The sequence below is a fragment of the Stegodyphus dumicola genome, chromosome 11 (assembly GCF_044657685.1).
Source record: "Stegodyphus dumicola isolate Sdum_Otavi_A_Nest chromosome 11, ASM4465768v1".
Lineage (NCBI taxonomy): Eukaryota > Metazoa > Arthropoda > Arachnida > Araneae > Eresidae > Stegodyphus > Stegodyphus dumicola.
The window spans coordinates 92,003,371-92,024,760 of record NC_140778.1 but is presented as its reverse complement, the minus strand read 5'-3'; the positions used below and the strand labels follow the sequence as shown (position 1 = coordinate 92,024,760).

Genomic DNA, 21,390 nt, shown 5'->3' with positions numbered 1-21,390 from the left:
CTACCATTCCCTTCGTATGAAGACTCTCAAAATATTAGCAACTCAAACTTTCTATGTTTCAATTTTATGTTTTTAATTTTTAGTAATCTGAGTTTTAGCTGCAATTTGTTTACAGTTTTGTAATTAATGAAACTTTGGATGCTTCTAAAAGGAACTAACAGCCTAAAACATTACACACTAATTTTTATTGTAACATGCCTTGATTCTTTTGGCTTTGCCAGGATTAGAGAAAATTTTACCTTACTTTTTGGTGCACCTCACCTAATCTCCGAGTAGGATTACCGTACGTACGAGTACAGAGCCTCAAGGAGCTTTCAGTAGGAAAGGTATAACATAATAGAGAAAAATTTAGAAAAGAATAGACCTTAGTCTTAGGAAATTACGTAATTGTATTCTGTTCTGCGCTATGCAGATACTGCCACGATATCGCACAAAGCTTGTCGTTTACAGCTCAATAATATATTGCCTCGTAGGCACATAATATAAAATCGTCAAGATCATGGCATCTCAAGAGAAGACGAAAGAACGTAAGAGGGAGGTCGACCATAAAACATGCATAGGAGAAACCAAGAAAACCAACCGAGAGGCACAACAGTACGGTGCGCTGGAGTAAGAGTATACAAGTGTATCCTCTAAACATATAACTATAAAGTAATTATTTGTGTTAATAAATTGAAATGATTGTTATCGAGGAAATTCTCGTAGAGCTATCGAAGACTGCAGTCTCTTATGAATTGGATGGGTGAATCAGGAGTGATGCATGATCTCGTGATGTTAGACGTCGAATCAGAAGTAGAGTTTCCAGATATGCAGGTTGCATTTTGGAGCTGGAAAAAAATGTTACGCCATGAAAGGATAATACAACAGTCCGATTCGGGTGAACGTAGAGCTGCGAAAAATGTGAACTGAGAATTGTAAATATAAATTCTAAACATATGTGAGTAAGCTGGGTAGGGTTAACATTTTAGAGTGGGTTTCTGAGTGCATGAGCAGTGTATAGAGATTAATGATAATTTCTTTGAGTTCATACTTAAAACTGCCACTACCTACGTAGTTGACATTCCTTGACATCATTGTTACGTATTGCCTTGGTATAAAAAGTATTGTTGACTTTGTTGATGAATGTGGTGAGGTCATCCAGCTTTAGGGTCTCTGTTCAGTTATTTATTTCTAATAAACCAAGGAGCTCCAGTAATACGACGTAAGAAGTTATTTTGGAATGTTTATAGGTTATGTTGATCAGGTTCAATTTGTGATATTCGCCAGCCAGTTTCCTTTTATGGCAGCATGTCTACAAACCTGCTAATCCAGCAGCTGATACTTGTGGTTCCTTAAATTTAGATGTAGGAATAAAACATCAACAATCAAGGATTCTGGATGTCAGAAAATGTAACTAAAGCTTTTAGCACACTACTCAAGTCAATATGAATAATAAAATATTCCTGGTGAATCTTATGTGTAAATGAAAAGCATAATGCAGAGTGGTCAATTTAGCAGTGCATACTGAGAAAGAATCCACATAGCTCCAACCAGTCATTACTGATTTTCAAATACGACTAGATGCTTTCGACTCATCTATATAGTACATAGATGTACAACTACAGTACTTTTTACTACCAAAACAGTTGTCTATAGATGATCTCATTAATATTTCTTTTATCGGTATGGGTATAAGTGACCCCCCGCCTGGATAACAGTCATATCTTCATGCGACCATCACGATATTCATCGCCTCGGTAACACGGACATCACTATGTACAATGCCTTCGATAGTCGGTTCTCTCTTGTTCGTATTAGAGGCAAAATAATGCGGAGTGAAATGCTGCAACGGATTGCACTATCCTACATTTAGCACTTGCAAAATATAGTCTTCAAGCAGGATGCCATCCTACAATATATGGCAATTATCAGAGCACAAACTATAGTATCCAGTTTCTTTCTTAGATACCACGCTCTCCAGATCTTACAGAGTATTTGTAGGGCGTGATTAATGGTCGTTGCCCCAGTCTTCAGTCGGAACACTAATAGTGGACGTTGTTTGAAAGTCATCTATCCTTCAAGACATTTTCCACACTATTTCCTACACTTCAGGACACTTTCCAAACTGTATCTCAAAGGGTTGTTTCTCAAATCACTGTATGAGACGGTAGCCTTCTTAATGCATATTTCTCTGCATATTCGATTTCTCCATTAAATTATGTTCTTGGAATTAAAGTCGGCAATTTATATGTGCATTCTGTATCCATCTGAACATTTCAGCAGCATTCCATTCATTCTTGAATTAGCATTCTATTTGTAATCTTGTACGTATTTGTATGCTGAGTATTGAATTTTCTCTGTTAATCAAAGTATAATCATTCTGAAAGGATAGGACAAATTTCCTTTGAAACATAACTTATTTTTATGCTAAACAGAGTAACGTTTAGAAAAGAATTATGAGGCACAGTGTTGTCTTATTCGAAAACAACTGACACCACAGAGATCATCTTTGCTTGAAAAGTCTTTGCCTTCATAGCATTTTAGATGAAAATTGACAGGTTTCCGTGCAAGCCAGTAATGGAGAGATCTTGTAAAATTCATCTCCATACCTTATTTTAAGCCTGACTTATATCATGAATAGTGAAATAACGAGCAGTGACACATTTGTTAGAAACATAATTAAATAACAGTACTCAGAATCACTCATAGTTTTGTCAGGAAACTAGCATTATCTGGAATTGTGGAGTTGATTGTTTTAGGAAAGTTTCACTGTATAATCAATTGATTAAGGTGTAGTAATTTTTACGTGGGTATGAATTTTGCAGAAGTGATTGAAAGTTTTTACAAGACAATTAAGACCAAAGCTTTTCGAATCATGAGTCTTATAAGGGCACTGTTTTAGCATTGTTTTCAAATCTAGTTAGAGTAATATTTAAACATTATTTTCTTTATACTGTGGAAATGGTAATTACAATTTTCTGCACTAAATTTATTTGTTTGTATAGATATTAATGTAAATAAAACTGTTTGTAAGCAAATGTAAACTATATGTGCTATATCCGCTTAATTGCAACAACAGTAATTTTAACTGCGTCTGTATAAGGCTAAACAGAAGATTTATTTATATTGCTAAATACTGCGCTATATAAATTTCCTTTGGCAGTGTAAATACAGGAAATACTCAGCATGAGGTATTTGTGTATTACATAATCTACTGTCAATAACAGTAACTGCCTTTTCAGTACTTTAAAATTTACTATTTAGAATTTTCATGGTTTAAAATAATATTTCTACACACTTTTTAAAGTATTTTTTCTACAATAGAAATCTAAATAACTTATACCTAAAACACTGACTCAAATATATTCCAATAATTCCTCTCTTTTATTAAATTTATGTTCCTTTGAGATGATATATGAAAATTCTTTTGTAATAATAAATTAATATATACTATATATATATATATATAGGTAAATGGTATGTTTATATATTTTTTCTATAGGAATTTAGTTTCATTAAATTAGTTATTTAATAAACAGATACTTATAATTATGTGTATATGAGTATATTCATACTTATTCACAGAGATAGAATTTTTACAGTACGAAGGTTAATTAATCTTTTTTACATCAAGAACTACATATAGTATAAATGCTCATTATGTTATAGATTTTATTTATATAAAATCTGTGGAAGATTATATAGAACTAAAAGGGAGATACGGAATAAAATATTATATTCTATGACAAAGATGGGCAGACTCCGGCTCGCCGGAACTTTCTATCCACCCCGGATAGAATTTTAATTTGCCAGTCCGAGGCAAATCAAAAGAAATATGTATTTATATATTATATACCATCTCCTTTTCTACTTTGTTTAAATATTATTTTTTCTTCCTTTTTTTCAAAGGGGTGATGATCTTATTACTTTCTTTTTTTTTTCTCTATTTTTGTTCTACAAACATAAATTGACGGAAATAGCAAGCACAGACAGCTTTCAATTGGTAAAGTGTTAAAAGCGGAAGTTCTGTTTTAGTTATAGCTGTAGATCGGCGCCAACAAGCGTTCTCTTTCTCAGGGAGCAGACATATGGGAATCCAATATGTGTGAATTAGACTGCTTAGAAAAAACTTAATCTTACCTTAAAACTTAATAGGAAAATTTAATCTGTTTGCTGGGCAGCTAGCTAAGAACGGATTGTCTCATTTTCCGAGGTTAAATTGAATACACTCAGTAAATAAAGAGAAGAGAAGCTTAAGTATGAAGATTGTTCGAAAAAAAACTGCATTTTGATTTCGAACGAAGATTTCAAGATTTCAGTGCCATTCAAGCAAAAGTGGATATTTTTACCATGCCTTTCAACGTAAACTGTGAAGCAGTGAGGTCAGATTTGCAGCTTGAATAAATTGAGTTGCAATCTAACAATCATCTCAAGCAGTTTTTATAAATTAAAAATAAAAATAAAAGTTAGAGTTTTATAAATCATTATCGAAAGTAAGTTTCCCAAATTTAATATCTCACGCCCAGAAAATTAGCGCTATGTTTTCTTCATCTTATATATGTGAACAAGTATCGTTAACTATGAAACTTAAAAAGAATTCTTTCAGAAGTAGACTGATAGATGAGCATTTAGCCTCGTTCCTTAGAATGAGTACGTCTCACTTCAAAACTCAATATAAAAATTTTAAGAAATGAAACATGAAATCGCAATTTCATGCATCTCATTAATATATTTAAATTGTAATACTTGTATATTGTTTTTGAAATTTTAGAAAATTAGCGTTATGTTTTCTTCATCTTATATATGTGAACAAGTATCGTTAACTATGAAACTTAAAAAGAATTCTTTCAGAAGTAGACTGATAGATGAGCATTTAGCCTCGTTCCTTAGAATGAGTACGTCTCACTTCAAAACTCAATATAAAAATTTTAAAAAATGAAACATGAAATCGCAATTTCATGCATCTCATTAACATATTTAAATTGTAATACTTGTATATTGTTTTTGAAATTTTAGAAAATTTATCTTGGCCCGCCAAACGTTTTGTTTTCGATTTTTGGCCCGCGATCGAAAGCGTTTGCCCATCCCTGCACCATGAGATATTTCCTTAATTTCCGAACTGTGGGTTGGGAATCGGTATTTGTTGAGACATATAAATTTTTTAGAGTTCGTTTGTTACAATAAAATTTATTGTATTTTGGGTATTATTAAGTTTATTACATATTATACTCATGTCTCATTTATCTTCTAAGAGATACAGGTAACATTCGAAGTATTGTAAAGAGGTGTTCGGCACAGTGTTTGTATATTATTATTTCTTCACTACATTATATTCTAGGATTCATCCTTTCTCCCATGCAAAACATCTATGTGTATGCGTGTTATAATAAGCTGCAGGGTGTTGCTATCAGTGGTAAGCAAGTTTTAAGGGGATAGCAAGTATGCTAAATTTGAACTCTATGTTAAGTTTCTAATTTGAAAATCCCTTATTGTTTTTGCTTGCTTGTTAATAGTGTTTCAATTCCTGAAAATTAGGGTTTCATCTAGTTTTATTTAAATTTGGTTTAGTGCATTGTAGGTAACTTAAAATTTAAGCAGATGCTAGAAAGTACCATCCCTTGGCAATATATATCTCGTTAGGTATCAAATTGTTAAACAAGCTGAAGTGATTAAAGGCCATTTTCTAATTTCCCAATTAAAGAACTGAAATACAAATATATGCAGTGAGATACAGTACTATATGTATATATTTATAATCAAATCAATAATATATATATACTATCAAAGTCATAATTCGCATCCATCAAATGATATGTATATATATATGTAATAGATTCTATAGCCGAATACAGGCTGTTGAATCCGTAATGAACAGCAAGACTTATGATGGGTTAGAGATGTTGAAACTCCAATCCACGATGAATAAGAAATTTGGCAGTCGAGGTAGATTTAATTCAACTTTTCTTTCAACAAAAATGTTGCTGCTACAAACAAATTGCCACATTATTTATGCTTATTTCGAAAGCTTACATTTTTGACAAATTTGTAGTAAGACAGATAGAGCAGACAGACTGCAGTCCAGCTAAGCCAAAGCGTAGAAAACCAAATGCGGTATTAGATTTATAGGTAGCATTGTTCTAATATAGAAATTTTGACACAAAAATCGGACTTTCTCTTTCTTAAATAGCATGCCACGTTTTTTCCATATTTAGATTCTAAGACTCAAACTACGCCAAACTGCCAAGTTTTGTAAAAATCGCCCGACTTGTTTTTAAAATATTAGGTCTCAAAATGTTAGCTCCTCAGTGTTAATTAAATTTGGCACATATTCATTAATCTCTCTTTTTTTATTAAACTTATTTGGTTCTTCCTTTCACATTTCGAAATTTAGATTCATTCCAAATAAAATTAACCCATTTTTGGAAATTTATTTTTAAAATTTTTAATTTAAATAATTTTTATAAAGTTTTCGAAAACGATTTTGAATTATAATCAATCAAATTTTTACGATCATCTTAAAGTAAATGTATTTTTAAGCATATCTGCAAAAAAATTAGAGTATTTTTAATCAAAATTTCCGAACATGTGCGTGAATTTATATATTGGCGAGTTTTGAAATTTGGCATATTCGTTGAAAGCCATAATCACATCAAATATGGTTTTGGCACTTTTTTAAAAAATTATTTAAAAGTAGGAAGGATATGACATTTTTCCGCTCATGCAAATAATGCTCATGATTAATGAAGGGAAAGGACAATAGGTTGCCATATATAAAGAAGATCGCCAAGTGAATTATTCTTGGTGCAAATTTTAAAAAATGCACCAAGATATATTTTTGAATTTCTCCGCATAAATTGAGTCGTCGAATCGAAATATGGATAAAAATTGGCATGCCATTTCAGAAAAAGTCTTATTTTGTGTCAAAATACCTATATTAAAACAGTGTTATATATAAATCTAATATATATTCTAAGTCGCGCTTTCGAGACATGAAAAACGCAAGTTAAATTTCATCATTCAGCCCAGTAGAACGGGGGTTATAGAACTGTCCCATTTTTTCTTCTGCAGTGTACATCGAGCAATCCCACCGTACGCCTCGTATCCACTATTTCTTAAAAGCAATGATTTAGGACATGTATAGATTACAAAATAGTTTCAGTACTGTATGAATTTCACGAATTATATTGAACATCTCATTTGGTGTAAAAAAATAACAGATAAACATAATCAGTGTACAGATAATTATAATGAGATAAGTGTAATAAATACACACTGGGAACACAATGCTATAATGAATTACAATAATAATACGAAAAAGATGTCCATGGAGTTATTGCAGTTATAAAAGGCAGTTTGTTTATAAAGTTCAGAAGTGGACTCATTTTCTGCTTATTCATAAGATATAAAAGTTGATTAATTTTATGCAGTACGAGAATTTATACTGGACAAAGATCTAGGCCGCAGGAAGAGAGTTGTTTCAGAATTTTTTGAGTTTCATATACTCATGTTTATTTAGAACTTTTGGAATGCCAGGAGATCAGTTTGTACAGATTTTATGCGAATATTCTCAGTTAAGGGGCATGAGAAAATGCAATAATCAGTAGTTCTCTGCTCCCATATATGCAGGCTCACCAGCGGCCGAGCGGTGAAGTCGCTGAACACTTGTAGTTCGGTCCGAGGTTCGAATCCTGCGAACGGGCTGGCTGCATGGGTGTTTTCGTGGTTTTCCCCATGTGCAACGTATATACGATCCAGTTTCCCTTAGAAAGCCCTCCACGAAGGCAGGTGACAGAGGACGGGGACGCCTGATCCATCCCCTTAGGCAGATAGCCCTCGAGGCTTTGCCGTAATTAAATAACGTAACCCATATATGCAGATATCGGATTTCGCCATGTGTTTTGCGTAGAAATATTGGTGAATAGCCCTTGTCCTGTTATACAGTAATTTAATGAAGGTTGAAGCTTACATTGGGAATCAAGTTGTATGTGCGTCTTCCCTGTGAAGCATTATTCCACAAATCTTGAAGACTTTTAAGCAAGTAATTTAGTTGGTAACTGAGATTTGAGCGAGGCCATTTAAGTCTGATTTCAATACCACCTGGATTAAGAGCTGCTTCTTTGGTTAATTCATCTGCCCGATCATTACCAAAATGGTCACTACGTCTTTTGAGCCATGAAATATGAATTTTGTAGATGTAAATAAAAGTATGAAGAGAATAATTTACGTCGAAAATCAAAGCAGACGAAGGGAAGGTATGCTTAATCGCTCAAATAGTTGCTTAAGAATCAGATTTTACGGCAAATTTGTTGAGATTCTTTAGAATAGCTTATTTCAATCACTGCTTTTATAGCTAATAATTCCGATTGGAAAACGCTATTATTATTATGGAGATGGTCACAAACCGTTTCTTTCGATACTGGTATACATTACATAGAATTTTAACCAGATAGTTCGCATTTATGCCCTAAGCCCACTCGCGATAATTTAGTCAATAGGGTGCAATCACGCTGCTCACCCGAAGGCCCCCCAAAATGTGGAAAAGACTACATTCCCATTTGATGATATTTAAAGGAGCAATTTGAAAACAGGCTGCTGGATAAATAGGATTGCTGTTAATTTTCTTTTCATAGTTGGATGGCAGGAAGGTCTGGTTATTAAATTCTGCAGCTTGATTAAATAGAAGGACTTTCAAGACATCTTTCTCCTTACACGCATAGCCCTGACTTTTTTTGCCAGACTCAAATAAACCAAACAAACCATATTCTGCATGTAACCCTGGACGGTAACGTGCAATCTGTAGGAATTCGAATTTAAGGATGCCTTTGCTTCCAGTCTTCCGGCGACATTCCGCCACATTCCATCATCCAAACATTGCTTATTTCAAGTTCCCACTTTTGAATTTCACCAAATGATATCCTTCCCCACAATACAAAGGAAACCAAAAAAGTAGACAAAGAATACAAGGGCCAACATTAGTAGTTCGGTTCGGGGATTCCCGCTAGTGGGCTGGCTGGCTGGATATTTTCGTGGTTTTCCCCATGCTTAATGTAAATACGAGCCAGTTACTCATAGAAAGTTCTCAAAGAAGGCATCCCGCCCTTAGGCAGATGCCCTTAGCATTCCTTTCCATAATTAAATAAACCTGCCAAATTAATCCACACCTACAGGTAATCTCATATATTCGACAATAAATATTTCCTTTTTTTTTTTTTTTATTTTTTTATTTATTTATTTTTTTTAAAGAATTACTGGTTCTCTGAATTCAGTACCTTTCGAGAAATCGCAATAATATGCAGATTCTCTTCATTCTGATAACCGGTGATTGTGAATATGGTCCATCTTTGTGTTGAGAGTGAAGTTTTGGAGCATTGTGCATTTAAGTACAATTTAATTAGCATTAGACAACAATAGTATCATAGTTTATAATTTAAGTTATATATTTTGCTTAAGTAGCATTTCTTAATTTAGGAGAATGAAATCTGGTTGATGTTTATAGAAAAAAAACTAATGGAAGTAATAGTAATAAATGATTTAAACCTCTAAAACCTAGAATTTCTTCATTAGATTTTTTTTTATGTAATATATTGAGATTATTTCACTGTTTGATAGCGTGTTATGTTTTAACGCCTGAAAATTTTTATCAACAGGTAATTTTCTTTACCTGTCCCAATTGTGTGGTCCACTGATGGTCCTTCACCAGCGGAGTTTAGTTGTCCTCTTCCGAATTTCCAATTCTCGAAGTTTTCAGGATCATTGCTTAGAAAGGAACAGCTTGATTTGTCAAAATCACATTTAAGGTCATCAGCTAAAATTAAAAAGTAAATTAAACAAATTATTCCAATATGTGAGGTAAAATATTCAGACCGAAATGCTAAAGAGAGAAAAAAAAGCATTGTTACTTCACGTAATATATATAAACATAAATTGCAATACTTTGAACCCTTCTGCAACCATTTGCGACGTTTCCTTCAATAATTTCGTTTTATTAACTACTACCAAAATTCTGAACTTTTTTAATTTACGTACGGATATATAAACAACATTTTTGCAGTTAACAACAATCAGGAAATGAAAACAACACATATGATTTAAATACCTTAAACTAACCAAATTGGCATGCTATATCTTCAAAAAATAAATAAATATTTGAGAAAAGATCAGTATTCAATTTTGGTAGCATAAAACTAATTAATTGAAAATATAATATTTTTTGAAAAATCGTAGCAAACACTATTATTAATGATTCATAATGATTCACAATTTCCTGTTAGTGTTAACGTGTATACGAGCCCGTTTCCCTTAGAAAGTCCTCCACGAAGGCATCCCTCCCCTTAGGCAGATAGCCCTCGAGGCTTTGCCATAATCACGTCCTGTTAGTGTTTTATTATCAGATGAAGCCTGCTTTACGAGGGAAGGCATGGTCAACACGCACAATGCGCTTATGTGGTCGTCCAAAAACTGTCTACAATACTGTTTCGTCGACAGTCGGAGATTATGTCTGTCGACCATACCTTCTGCCTAAACGCATGAAGGGTGCAAAGTGCCTAGTTTTCCTAAAGCACGTCCTTTCAGATTTCATGCAGGGAATATCGGCCATTGTACCCCAGAACATATGTTGTTTGGACTCTGCACTCCCCGGATGACAATCTCTCGGATTCGTTCTGTGGCCACCTAGAATCGATTGCTTTTCAGATGGTTGTAAGGAGGCAGGATGATCTCATAGCATGGAGCGTCTTTGTTTCAGCAGACATCGACAGCACGCAGAGTATGTCGGGTAATCCTTTGTCCGTCGGCATCTGCTGCGCAATGACCTTCGCTGCCAAACCTTCGAACAATTCGGCTAAAAATGCTACCGGGGCCAGATTCAGAAATGTATGTATGTATGCTTGTATGTGTGGATGGCTATGTTCATGTATATATCCATGTATGCATATATATATGTATGTATGTATATGTACGTTTGTACACACATATGTACAGATACATACATACACGCGCCATACATACATTTCAGAATCCGACCCTGACAACAGAACAGTACCTAAAAATGTCTCGTTGTCTTCTTTCTGACGTTGAACTGTGATGAACTGAAATCCTGATTTAAGCCAAGCAAATGTTTTTCTATTTGACCAAAATAATTGATATTGATATCTGAAACCATGTACAGAGGCCGTACACAAATTAAAGAGAAAAATGATTTCATTTATACGTAACGTAAAATAAAATATCAGGTTAAAAAAAAACATTTTGGATGTTAAGAGATTAAGTGACAAGCATTTCTACGCAGATTTTTGTGAAAAATATTGATCAATATTGTTGCTTCAATAATTGTTGATCAATATTGTTGCTAACAGTTGATCAATATCCGACAGGGTTGCAAGAGATTGTCGGGTCACAGGTCCGATGACAGGTTGATAAAATATATTTTATCAAAAGAAACACTTCATAGCTCTGTAAATTTCCACAGAAATAATTGTACAATTATTCACAGTATCACAGATTACAATCATCAGGTACACGTCAAACTACTAAGAAAGTTAAGCACAATGCAATGCAAAACGCGTCTAAAAGTCGAGGGTTTCAATACTCCGAAGTCGCTCGGAACTAAGTACTGAAAGCAGATGCTCTCTCCGATCTTATACAGTTTTCACCCGGCCGCCGAGATATTACTGGAAGGCATATATGGGCCGAATTACGGTTACAGCTAATATAGTGATCAATTACAATACCTATTATGAGGTACTGTCGATTTAAACGAACTCATTTCCTGGTGGTGTCTACGTCTTTTATCATAATATTAATTTTGATTTATAGTTGTGTTGTCCCTTTCCTTATCCTTATTTCATTACTAAATTGCAGTTTTCTAAGTTAGTTATTTTTATTTTCTCTACTCTAGCCTTTTGTGCCGCTTAAGAGGCAGTCCTAAAAAATGTTTACTTGTATTTTCATTGTTCGATTTTATGTATTTTGGATTCTATAGAACTGCCCTCTCTTATGATTTGTATTATTTTCCTTTTACTAGACTTTTGTTACTCGGCCTCCAGGGTATGGTCTCTCGAGGGCTGGTTAGGTTTTTGGGGCGCTTCGGGTTGCTGGTTATCCTCGTTTGTGGTTGGAAGTGTATGGAGTCTTATGGCCGTTGTGGCTGTTCTTCGTACAGTCGGGTGGGCCGAGCTTCGCCCACATTATGGTACATATTATGAGGTGATACAATGATCGGACATCGCCAAACTTGGTGACAAAATTATTCCCTGAAACCGTTGCCAGCTTGGCGATATCTAGCCATTATTAAATGTAAAATAGACTTACCCTATATTCTTACTTTTTGACAAGCTTCGCTTCTCTAGATTTTCATGTTATGTAATACAAAAAATCTGATGTGTACACCACATGACTTTCTTGTATTGGAATATTAAATTATACGCATTTTTTCTTGCATTTCATTTAATCTTATTGGATTAAATTAAATCTACTTCGCCGACAGCGCATAAACCACAATAGAATAAATGCATTCTTTAAAATTCACTCTAGTATTTATTTACCATAGCGACACTCTGGCGCTAGATTCACTTAACAGTATTAATAATTATATAACGGTTAACTTATATAATAATTATATAACGGAAACTAAGTTAACTGTTATATAATCCAATAATTATATAACAGTTAACTTATATATTTCGTTCATATTATAACTCATAATGCACAAAATTTATATCATTCAAAGAATATAATTATCTAATCGTTGCCACATGTTCTATTCAAATACTATAATAAAGGTAGAATGTGGCCAATGAGAGAAGCTAAATTTGCGCATGCGTAGATATATCTATCGCTTCCCCGCGCTATTCTTCTGCTCGTTTGATTTCCCGCGTTCGCTCTGCTGGTTTTGTGACAGCGAAATATTGTCTAGAACGCCGCTTCGCTCTGATTGGTCGACGCTTATCCCAAACTCGGCGTAAAGTTGAAAACTTTGAACCCTATGCCACGAGCCCTAAACCAGATTTTGTGATGTAGCACAAACTGGTTGCCTCGGCAACGGAGCCCGGCTTTAACCACTTATGCCCTTTACGCCCTCGTCTGAACGGAACTTAACAAATGATAGAACTGGCTCAGTGACATCCCGTAACCTAAACCCTCTTCGAAGCTAGTGGCAGGAAATAAATGCAATAAAACCACTTGAACCAGCAATAAGCAAACGTACCTACGGCAGAGGTAACGGCTAGAGCCTAATTCTCTTTCTTTTCTCCTACTGAAACTCGGCTTTTAAATACTTTCTTCAAAGTAGAAATTTGCATTGCTTCACGCGCGCTATAAAATTGAAGTATTCTCGCACGGACAATTAGGGGAATGAAGGCTTATAGGAAAGTTTGAACTTTAACTTGTTAGTTAAAATAAATATAAATCCATACAAAGTGACAGACGATAAACTCCACATTTTCAAGCACACCATGGACATATTTCTGAAAGGAATTAAGAAAAAAAAAATGTCGGTAGACTCTCTTTGTTTAAAAAACCGCTGTTTAAAAAAGCCACTGGCGGTTCACGCGTAGAATTACTAACGGAAGTGTGAAGATGCTAAAGAAAAAATAAAATAACGAAAGATTTTACATACACATATATTATTTTTTACTTAATTTTATTTTTTATTACATTTATTTATTCAAAGTGACCCTACGAAAAATTGGTAAATGAAGATGCCTGCAGTTATATTCCTAGTAAATGTTAATTTAATAAATAAATTGCTAAGTGGATTTCGATAACTTATTGACAACATATTGTGATTAAAATGATGTTTCATAAAATCAAATGCCTTTTCATTTCTTAAAGTAGAGCAAACATCACATGAACACGCTGACTATCTACCAGACGACAAGGCCACTCAAACGCATTTGAGCATGCGCACGGAGCTTTGAAGTTACCAAAATTTTGCTATTTCTGACGCATTAGTATTCGATACCATTTGTTCAATGTAATTTTTTGTGTCTTTGCTAATGTGCTCTTTTACCTATCTAATAACGTATTTAGATTGAATGTAACATTTGTTATCTCGAAGATATAAACATTCGTGCACCTCTCAAACAGCGTTTTAATATTTGCTTTCCTATGATACCATTAGGGAGAAGCATAGTCCTACATTAAAAGCAACTGAATGACTGGATTGTGTTGTATAACAATATACTGTCACAAAACTCCATACTGGAGGCTAAGCAGTAAGAGTGTTTAGTATGAATTTTAGTACTAATTAAATTTTTGTAGTATATTTTATTTTAATGATATTTTAGTAACTGAAATGAAAGAATGGGAATGATATCTGTTAAAGGAATACTGCTTTACTCAGACGAAAAATACAAATAAGATCAACACTAAAGTTTCACAAACGTCGATTTAGAAGTTAGTCTTGAAAAACTTGAAGATACACTGCGTATGTTATAATAAATAGGTAGGATTAATTTTGTTATTGTATATACTCACTAATTATTTGGTTGAGGTTTTTTTTTAAATTTTCCCCTTCCCTAGTGTTGCAAATAAATTGCTGTTAAAGGTACCTGGTGAAACGTTCAATAAATTTTAATTTATACATTTCTAGGCTTTATGCGTAATCGCCAGATTAAGATGAATCGGGAATTATATGTAATAATCGATAAAAGAACGAGTTATTGGTTGACTTACCCAATTGCTAACTTTACCATGTTATAACATAAAATCTGTTGCGAATGACCTAAACTTATGAAAATTCCTCAAGGTGGTTATGTGTAGTAAGTAATATATATTGTATTCGCAAAAAAAGAAATTCGGATTTTTAGTGTGAAATTAAATTCAATTTTTTGCAAAAAAATTGAATTTTAGTCATTCCAATGTTCGAGAACATTATTTCCCTCGCTCAGTTCCGCGATTATAAAACATCCACCATTTATCAGCAGAAAACTCAACCGAGTGTGATTTTCAGGCATTGTTATTACTAAAATTACTCATTACCATTTGAGAAGTTTTGTAAACTTCTGAAATAAATCATAATCCGACGGTGCAAGTTCGCGGCTGCGTAGGGGATGCGACATCACCTCCCAGCCAAGATCTTATAATTACATATTGCTAAAGAAGTGTTAGGCCTAGCATTATCGTGGTGGAACATGATTCTTTTGCGATTTGAAACTTCTAGTCCTTTCTCTTTGAGTGCTTCCTTCAGTAAATATCTGAATTGGTCATACGGTTTCTTGGAAGCAGCTCAAAATATTCAAAACCTTTGGAATCCAACGAAATCGACAGCAACACTTTCTTATCATTTCGATATCATTTATGTTGATTGATTATGTTTGGACCATGATCCTTTTCGACTAATGTTATTTGACAATGACAATTTATTAACAACGACGTCTAAAATGTGATTTACATTGATTCGTTGAGTGAAGTAAACTTCTTTCAATTCATGCAGAAACGAAATATCGAGCATTTTAACAAATCCAAATATATTTATGCGATTTTCAAATGTTGAGTGGGATACATGTAACCTTTCAGCAATCTCTCGTACAATTACATGATCATTCGATTCAATAATAGCTTTAAATTTGTTATCATCAACTTTAGAATGTCAGCTAGTTCCATGGTTATTTTCAAGTGAAAAATCTCCTGCACGAAGGTTTTTAAAACACTTTTCACACATGCGTTCCTTTAAGCAATCAACATAACAAACATTACATATCTCTCTTTGAACCTCAGCCGCTTTCCTGCCTTTATGAAAATAAAAAAGTAAAGTAAGTCATAAATGTTTATTTTTGCACCCCATGTTAAAACTGCCTTTCAACTAAGAGTTGCAAACAAGAATACATGGAATTTGTTTCTTAAGCAAACTAAAAATGTCAGCTGCTAAATCTTTAAAAAAAAATGTATGTAAGTTCATCAAAAGGATAACAAAATGAAATTAATGTTATCTATCGGTACAAATCGAATTTAATTTTTAGCCAACTCAATAAACTTTATAATTTAAATCATGAGAAATTAAAGCTGCCAGTTTTCTGCGATTTACCAGCATATTTATATAAAATTGTTCAGAACTGTGCACATTTTAAGGGTAGAGTACCTAGTTAAACTAGAGAAAAACTTCAAAGAGTTACCAGTTCTTAAGGTGCAAAATATATCAGATTTATTAGGGAGAAACATAATTTTTGGCATAATTGAAAGACACAATTTGATTAGAAATGGCTGCGACTTGTTTTGAAAATGAGGCGTAAAAGATTACCAGAGAGGATATTCCGTTTGGCATCAGTTGTACCACTATTGGCGGCTTTATCGCCTGCGCCGGCAAAACGGAAAAGTACCTCTTTTCCTTTTTAAGTGAAAATAGGTCGATGTGTACATAGATAAAGTCAAGGGTGTGCGAAGTGCCGTTTTTGTGCAATTCTGGAATTTTCTTTAAGTGAAAATAGGTCGATGTGTACATGGATACCGAGTATGTGCAATTCTTAAAAGCGTGTCAAGCAGTGGGTGATTCTGCACTTTATCCAAAATTCTATTGCACACTTTTCGTCATGGGCAATTCCCAAATTGTTAAATCCATAAGATATCAAAAAAAAAAAAAAAAAAAAAAAAAAGGATTTAAAATTAAAAAAAAAAAGGATTTAAAAATTGAACTAGTATTATTTATGGCGTCTTAAGAAATATAGAACTATATAAACTTACGCAATCTGAAATCAGTGCGTACACTAGATATGGCGCCATTTTCGCTGCAATTTTTTTACGGTCCTTAAAGCGGAATTGTGCCACTAAGCATATACTGCTGCTATGCTGCTTTTAAAACTTTGTAATTTTGTTGTTAAACTGTACATGTCATAAGTGCAAAGGAAATGATGCAAAATTAGAAAGCTAAAAAGACAAAAAAAAAAAAGAAGAAGAAGTGAGTGTAACAGCAGACTAGTAGGGCTATGAGCTCAGCAGGAACGTAAGAAAACCTTAACAAACACTTTCGGGTGACCGTTAAAATCTGAAACCTTTCCCATTTTTATTTCCTGCTTTTGAGTGCTCTTTCAAGAAATGCATCTATGCTTTTGGGACCACTGCTAACACATCCTGATCCCTGTGCTATATATAATGTTTGCATAGACTCAAGCGTTTACATATAGGCTTGTGATAACCGTGTTCTATTACAGTAAAATTTTTAACAATAATTCTATGCGATGCTTAAAATTTGAGTAACTTAATCGAATTAATATTACTAATATAGCTCTGCTACGCAAGTTTAATATCAAATTAATATTCATAGCAATACTTTCTATTAAAACAATATTCTCTTACCTGAAACATAACATGCAAACAAGATTACCATCAGAAAGTTTCTTATTAAGTGATCCATGCTTTTCTCGTTTCACACGATCTGAATGTTCACTCTGTGGTCGCTAACATTCATGTGAAATTTCTGATATCTAAAAGGAAATCTAATTTCCCTACAAGCACTTGTCAGAATTATTGCTCCGAAAATACTATGATGAGAAACACTCCACAGGAGAGTATGACAATCCTTAATGTGCTTTTATTATCTTCCTTGCATCATCTAAGCACAGACTTCGGGTGCAAAGGTGAACAAGAAACAAAACTAAAAGTTAAGTGCACTTCATGTAAGTCAAAGATAAGAGATATTTTTCTTAGGAGACCGAAAGAAGTGATAATGAGGAAGAAATACGCAAATAATGTCTTATCGCTACAGTTATGACTATAGTATTTGCTAAACTTTCCAGAAACTGAACGTTTTTAGATTTCGATATTGGAAGGAAAAAACAAAAACAACGTCACATAAATATATACAGCCAATTTAATTGTACACTGATAAATTTCGTATCAGGTAAATCACGTGACATCTAACTGTTTCCCAGAGAAGCACAAAACTAACTTGAAATCCAGACTTATAAATAACGAAGCTTTTGGGAAAAAAAAAAAAAAAAAAACAGATACAAGCTCCATCTGCAAAACTGTATGACAATTTACAGTGCATGCTGATATGTTAACAGTACAAAGTTGTGCAAATTGCCCAAAACAGCACACATTGTAGTGCATTGCAAATATGGTTTTGTTTTGTTTGGTTTGTCTAATTACGACGGAGCATTCGAGAGTTATCTGACTAAGGGGAGGGATGCCTTCGTGGGTCTCGGTCTAAGCGAAACTGGTTCGTATATACGTTACACATGAGGAAAACCACGAAAACACAAGTGCAGGCAGCCCGTTCGCCGGATTCGAACCGCAGACCGGTTACTAGTGTTCAGCAAGTTTACCGCTCGGCCACTGGTGGCCTTGCACTCGAAATATGAAATGACAGTCTGCAACAAACTGCTGTGGGAGACTTAAGAACACAAAAGCACTGCTGCGCAAGTTCAGTATCAAAGCGAGTACTTGGTGGACACCAGCTCTCATGGTCTTCGAGACAGGACTTATTCATCCGGGACTGAAAAACCACGGGATGACAGACCTGCCGCATAGCGCATTATTTGAAAAGCATCATTGCTTTGATACTGCTTAAGTGAACGCGTCATATAGCCCGGTATGTGGTCGCTTTGACGACGCCATTCTAGAGTACTGGAAGATGTAAGCACATGAGGACGCAGACTACACTACATACGCAGACTCCACTTCATGTGAGCAAACTGCATACAACTCGGATAATCTATCGCTATTATCAATGAGATTCAAAACAGCCATTTTCGTAACTTTACTCCAAACAATGATGCTATATACCGACATTTGCTTAAACTCCGCAACTCCCAATTGTTGTTTACTAAGATTCTTCGTAGGCTCATAAATTCAGTCTCTGCAATAGTGCATCTTTACAGTGCGTAAGTCAACATTTACACATCAATGTATTTTATTTTGAATACAAATTATACATTCCCTATATATGTATAAGGAGTGTTATTAAATACCTAATACACATTTAAGAAATAACTTCTGACTAAAATGCTCAATATAGAGAAATAATGATTACATATATGAAGACTACAATAAATGAATGAAAACTAAAACAATCTGTTGAAAGAAGTCTCATATAATATAGCAAACGGAAACACAACGCGATAAAGAACATACTGATATGAGTGGAGAACACCTGGAGAAAATGCCCCGATTCGATTATTACTCGTATTTCAGAAGGTCATCATTGAACAATTTTCGTAAGGTTTAACTGTTTTAATTTCCTACTGATCTTTAATATTGTTGCGAGTGTACAGGTTCGTAATAGTTTGAATGCACATAGGTCCGATGAACGGATGATCAAATTTATTTTATCAAAGAAACACCTTAGAAATCTGGAACATTCCACAAAAATAGTTGTACAGTTCTTCCCAGTATCACAGAGTAGAATCGACAGTTCTTCACAGTATCACAGAGTATAATCAGTAGTTACACTTCAAACTACTGTCAGCGTTTAACACAACGCAATGCAAAGGCAACTCTGTGATATTTCTACACTCCAAATCTTTCTGAACTTACAACCCACAACAACAACTATTAAGGGCAGATTCTCTCTTCGGTCTTGCATAGTTTTCACCAAGTTGCCGAGATATTTCGAGTACTTTCTGCTTCTCGAAATTACTGGAAGGCATGTGAGGGCCGAATTAGGTTAGAGTTAAGAGAGTGACCAATTACATTTATTAAATTACAATACCTAATTTCGGTCTGTGGGGCCAAAATGCTGCCAAGGGAATTTTAAGTGAATTCTCACAAAATTTGGCGACTAATATTATTCGCCAAAACCGCTGCTAGCTTGGCGATATCTAGGCAATTTGACGAGATAGCCATTTATACAATGTTAACCTTTTGAGGCCGGGGCTTTCGAAGTAGAAAAGCTACCAAAGGAATGTTGTACCAAAGGAATCTTGAACCGAATGCTTTCCCCCCTTTAAGAAATCACCTCCTATCTGCAACAAAGATTCTTGTGTAGTTTAATGCATTCTCAGAGGGGTGCATCTATGTCGCAAAAGGAAGACCTTTGAAAGAGATAAGTGGTTAAAACCCTAGGGACGTCAAATTTGACATTTCACCCCACTTTTCAGCCTGGAAATGGGGAAAAAGACATGGCCACTAAAGTGGACAACCCCATCTTTTCTAAGAGAGGACTCTATGGCCACTATAATGGCCATCCCGTCTTCAAAAGGTTAAATAGACTTGTCCCTGTGTTTTTACTTTCCCGCAAGCTTGAATTCCTCTAGATTTTCATTATACAAATAGTACAACATTTTCATGTCTTATTGCACTAACATCATCTTTTTATGTACAAAATTTGTAATAATATTCTTTTGCATATAGTCCATTCACCTGCATCATTTCCGTCATAAATTTGGAGTACTTAAGAAACTTCTGCACATGTCAATCTTCCCATATCTAAGCTTTCGGCTTCCGTTATAAATGATGTGTGTTACTGAATGCCTGATACAGGCCGCCTAGATGAAAATGAGAGGTGATCTCTGGTCTCACTATTACTTTTTGGAAAATGGATCTTTGATGTTTGAATTCTTTCTTTACCATTCGTTACTAAGACCATATTGTGGTCTCAGGTAACAGACCAGTTTAATATTTGAATTGCATTCCTCATTAATCCTGAAATACAAGCATCTAAGCCAAGATACAAGCATTTAGAGCCAACATATTAACAGTCTGTTTCAGTTTCTGGGAAAATCAGATGTTTCGCATAAAAACACAGATGTCTCTTCGTACACAACTGCACTGTTAAGCAACCACTGTTTTCTGTTTAACTGGCAAAAGTATTTTTTTAATTTTTGGCATACACATAATGATAAGTAGACAAATACCTATGAATGCTGCTTGAGGGAGCGGTATTATCGCAATTTTTTCAAGTCCAACCATGTAATAAGGGCTATCAGACTGTTTGAAGCTACGGTCTCTAGGTTTCAAAGAATTTCGGGAAATTGGCTATTTAGGGTGTTTCCTTGTTGGAAAGAAGTGATTTTCATGGTGTCCGCCGATAACATCGCGGCAAAAACATCGTGGAAGAAAACGCCGCGGAGAAAGCAACGCAAGGCGAAAACGTCGTGCTACAAAACATCGTGGGAGAAAACATCGCAAAGAGAAATCGCAGTTCTAAAACATCGGGGTACAAAACATCGTCGTAGAAAATAAAGCGGTTCAAAAACATCGCAGGTTAAAAACATCGTCGTCGAAAATATCGTGGTAAAAAATAAAGTATCTACAAATCATCGCATGACGATAACATCGCAGACATGCTTTCTTCAGGTTTTAATAATTGTAAATGGATATTCCCATAATGATTTGTGAGCGTAAGGTGTAAAGAAGGATAAATTTTACTTTCACATATTTTATTAACTAATAAATTTTTGCTGAAAACGTAAGAAGGAAACTTAAGCATAGAAAATTAAATGTAACTTATAGATTATACTTTTCATGAAATATTAC

The 21,390-nt window shown here is 34.3% G+C and overlaps 2 protein-coding genes across 4 annotated transcripts in view; one reads left to right on the top strand and one right to left on the bottom strand.

Moving 5' to 3' along the window:
* LOC118198258 (apical endosomal glycoprotein-like) overlaps positions 1-17,482 on the bottom strand; it is a 92,822-nt gene extending 75,340 nt beyond the window's left edge. Inside the window, exons 1-2 of one of the 3 annotated variants that reach the window (XM_035369896.2) lie at positions 17,269-17,482; positions 9,641-9,784 (exon numbers count right to left, since the gene is read on the bottom strand). In XM_035369896.2, coding sequence (XP_035225787.2) covers positions 9,641-9,784; positions 17,269-17,326 — 202 coding nt within the window. In that variant the 5' untranslated portion in view covers positions 17,327-17,482. The remainder of the gene's footprint in view (positions 1-9,640; positions 9,785-17,268) is intronic. The other 2 variants (XM_035369895.2, XM_035369898.2) reach the window with 2 other exon arrangements.
* A 2,927-nt stretch (positions 17,483-20,409) lies between these two features.
* LOC146994203 (uncharacterized) overlaps positions 20,410-21,390 on the top strand; it is a 97,412-nt gene continuing 96,431 nt past the window's right edge. Inside the window, exon 1 of the mRNA XM_085826322.1 lies at positions 20,410-20,513. Within this exon, the coding sequence (XP_085682448.1) occupies positions 20,410-20,513 (104 nt within the window). The remainder of the gene's footprint in view (positions 20,514-21,390) is intronic.